This window comes from Austrofundulus limnaeus, unplaced genomic scaffold (genome assembly GCF_001266775.1).
Source record: "Austrofundulus limnaeus strain Quisiro unplaced genomic scaffold, Austrofundulus_limnaeus-1.0 Scaffold370, whole genome shotgun sequence".
Classification (NCBI taxonomy): domain Eukaryota; kingdom Metazoa; phylum Chordata; class Actinopteri; order Cyprinodontiformes; family Rivulidae; genus Austrofundulus; species Austrofundulus limnaeus.
In genome coordinates this window covers 196,995-199,786 of record NW_013952772.1, presented here as the reverse complement: position 1 = coordinate 199,786, position 2,792 = coordinate 196,995, and the positions used below count along the sequence as shown (strand labels likewise).

At 40.4% G+C, this 2,792-nt stretch overlaps 1 protein-coding gene across 1 annotated transcript in view; it reads left to right on the top strand.

Moving 5' to 3' along the window:
* smg5 (SMG5 nonsense mediated mRNA decay factor) overlaps positions 1 to 2,792 on the top strand; it is a gene marked incomplete at its 5' end in the record, with an annotated part of 29,039 nt that overhangs the window by 25,667 nt on the left and 580 nt on the right. Inside the window, 1 exon segment of the mRNA XM_014023446.1 lies at positions 1,937 to 2,792. Coding sequence (XP_013878900.1) covers positions 1,937 to 2,020 — 84 coding nt within the window. The 3' untranslated portion in view covers positions 2,021 to 2,792.

Here is a 2,792-nt window from a genome sequence, read left to right as displayed (position 1 = left end):
CTGCAAACTAGGCGGAAGTACGTGGTCGGTCGCTGAACACGTTTGCTGCACGTAAGGCGGAACCACGTGGTCACGCAAAAATTAAGGCTACAACGTCCCATTTAAACGGTTTCGCCCAGCCCACCCGGTCTTTGGAGTGTGTGGCCTTCGCGGCCCAGCTAGGCTGGGTCCTCATGAGGACCCAGACCACGAATTGAGACGCAGCCACAGAGAGTCAGAGGCAGCAGGTAGGAGGACAGGGTGTCTCAGGTAGGAAATGGTGTCTCAGGTAGGACAGAGGGTCTCAGGTAGGACAGAGTGTCTCAGGTAAGAGATGAAGGTGATGGGCAGGTGTGAAGGGGAAAATAAATTTTATTTTGAGTAATTCTAGTCAGCTGTGTGAACTTAATGTAATGAATACAGATCTAAAGACAATCTACAGCATGCTTAACAATTTATTTTATTTTAACCAGTATAAAAATGATAGGCTTATTTAAATGTAACTTTTTTATAGGAAGTGGTACAAATTGGTTTTCATAATTGGGATTTTCCCAGTTAAATAAAGGACAGTAAACAAATCTGTAAATCCATCAATCATTAGTTTTCTAATCAGTTCCAAACATCCACCTATCGATCTTATAAATAAATGTAAAAACCTCCTCTAAGCTTGTTTGGGATAATTTGTCACATTAATTTAATTATCTGAGTTATAACTGAATTTAAAAACAGGACGATGCAACTAGTTTAATGAAGAATCTGTCTCCAGTCATTAAATCAGTTATTTATTTATGTAGGTAAAAGTATCTTTAACTACCTGTTAAAATACATTAGAAATCAGGAAATAGCTTCTAATTTATTCAAAATTTTCTGGGGGCGGACCCCCAGACCCCCCTCCAGTGTGTCCTTTACACACACATTATAAGACTTATGTGAGAGGATAAACCAACACAACTGTGCTCCACCTGTGTGTGTCTGTATGAAACTATGGTTGATAATCAAACTGTATTCTTTAGGGCTGTGTATTGGTATACGGTACATATCATAACCGAGGGGTCACGATACGATATATCCCGATATATTGGGATACTGTAAGCAAGGCAATATATTGCGAAATATTGCGATTTTTTTGTCTAAAAATTCTATTAAATAAAAACCTCTTACTGAAAAAAAAAAGAAAAGCTAATGTTTACTCACAGTGCTTAATGCTGTCTTACTCTCTGGAGCTCAAGAGGTAGAGGAGCCAAATGGCTGGCTCACTGCTGCCAACTAGTGGTCAGAGGCTGAACTACAACATAAAAATGAACGGTTGGCAAGAAGGTTGACATTTTAAACCTTAATTAAAAATCGATACAGGGCTTTAGAATATCGATACAGTATCGGGAAATAAAATATCGCGATATTTCAGTGTATCGATATTTTCTTACACCCCTACTACAAATTGTCACTTTTTTGTACTTTTATGCTTTTTTCCTGCTAATTTTAAATTTTTACAACACTTTCACTATTTTGGTGCTAATTACAACTTGTGGCTGCTACATTTAGCTTATTCTATGCTAATTTTAGCTTCTTATTTTTGCAATTTAAATCATAAATCTGCTTCCTTTTGCTGTTCTTTTTCTTTTTTTCTGTGAATTTGTTGTATTTATGTTTCTCACAGTTTTCTGCTTTTTCAACTATATTTTTGCTCCTTTTTATTGTTTTTCTGCAAAGTTAGGCTTTTTTTTCTTCTTTCAGCTTTTCAAAGTTGAACTCGCATTAACACTTTAGCTGTTAAATATTTTCAGCTGAAGTTTTCAGCAAGAAGCTTTCACACTAGCATGTTTGCAGGAAATGAATTTCTCTAGTTGACTTTAGTTTCTCGATGTGTTTTCCTTTTGCCTCCAGGTTTGTTCTTGTTATATTAAAGGCAGTTTTAGTTGTTGAGCTGGTCGTTTTAAGTGCTTCGTCTCGTTTTCAGTCGGCGGTCCAGGCCGTGGGCTCGGCGGGCATGGAGCTGAAGAACATCGTGGAGTTCTACCGTCAGTGGAAAGAGATGGGCTGAGAGCGCAGCGAGGGGCAGCTGTCGACGCTGCAGAACAGCTGATGGATCACAACACGCGCTCCCTCTCTCTCTCCCACTCTTCTGCTCTGTGTGTTTCTGCATCTCCTACAAAACAAGTGAAAAGAAAGCAGGGCGGTGGAGTTAAACCTCAGAGAGAACAAGAAAACACAGCGGAGTAAAAACTAAACAAATACAATTAAAAAGAAACGCAGGCAAAACGATGTAACAGCAGGCCTCCCACCTCTCAGTTCCTCCACATAAAGAGTGACCCCTGGTGGTCAGGGGGAGGAAGCGGTGGGACGATGTGCCCCTGGTTCACCTCTAACCAGGAATACACTGTAAATGTTAGCAACATGTGTGGAGAGAAGCTGCACACACCACCAGATGAATTCATATAAATGTTGTAGAGCAGCAGCTTGGATTTCCATTCAATCTTTCCTTCAGTCTTGGTTTTATAGAAACAGGGTCAAGGGTCGGGGAGGACTGTGCTTTAAAAAGTCCAGGGTGTAAGGTGAGCCGTGTGAGGCCCAGAACACACTCTGCCTGCCTCCTGAGGCTTCATCAATCAGAACCAACCAGGCGCCTCGCAGCTCTGAAGGTTTGAGGGAGACAGGTGTGTGTTTCTCTGGGTTCTCTTCCTATGTGGCTTTTATTTTATTTTAATTTAATTTGGATTTGTTTTTCTTCATTTGAGATGAACTTTAGTGAACCTGTGACTTAATGTATCGTGCTGTTTGAGGAAAACGAAAAGGTTACAGGCGTCGCCCTGTTC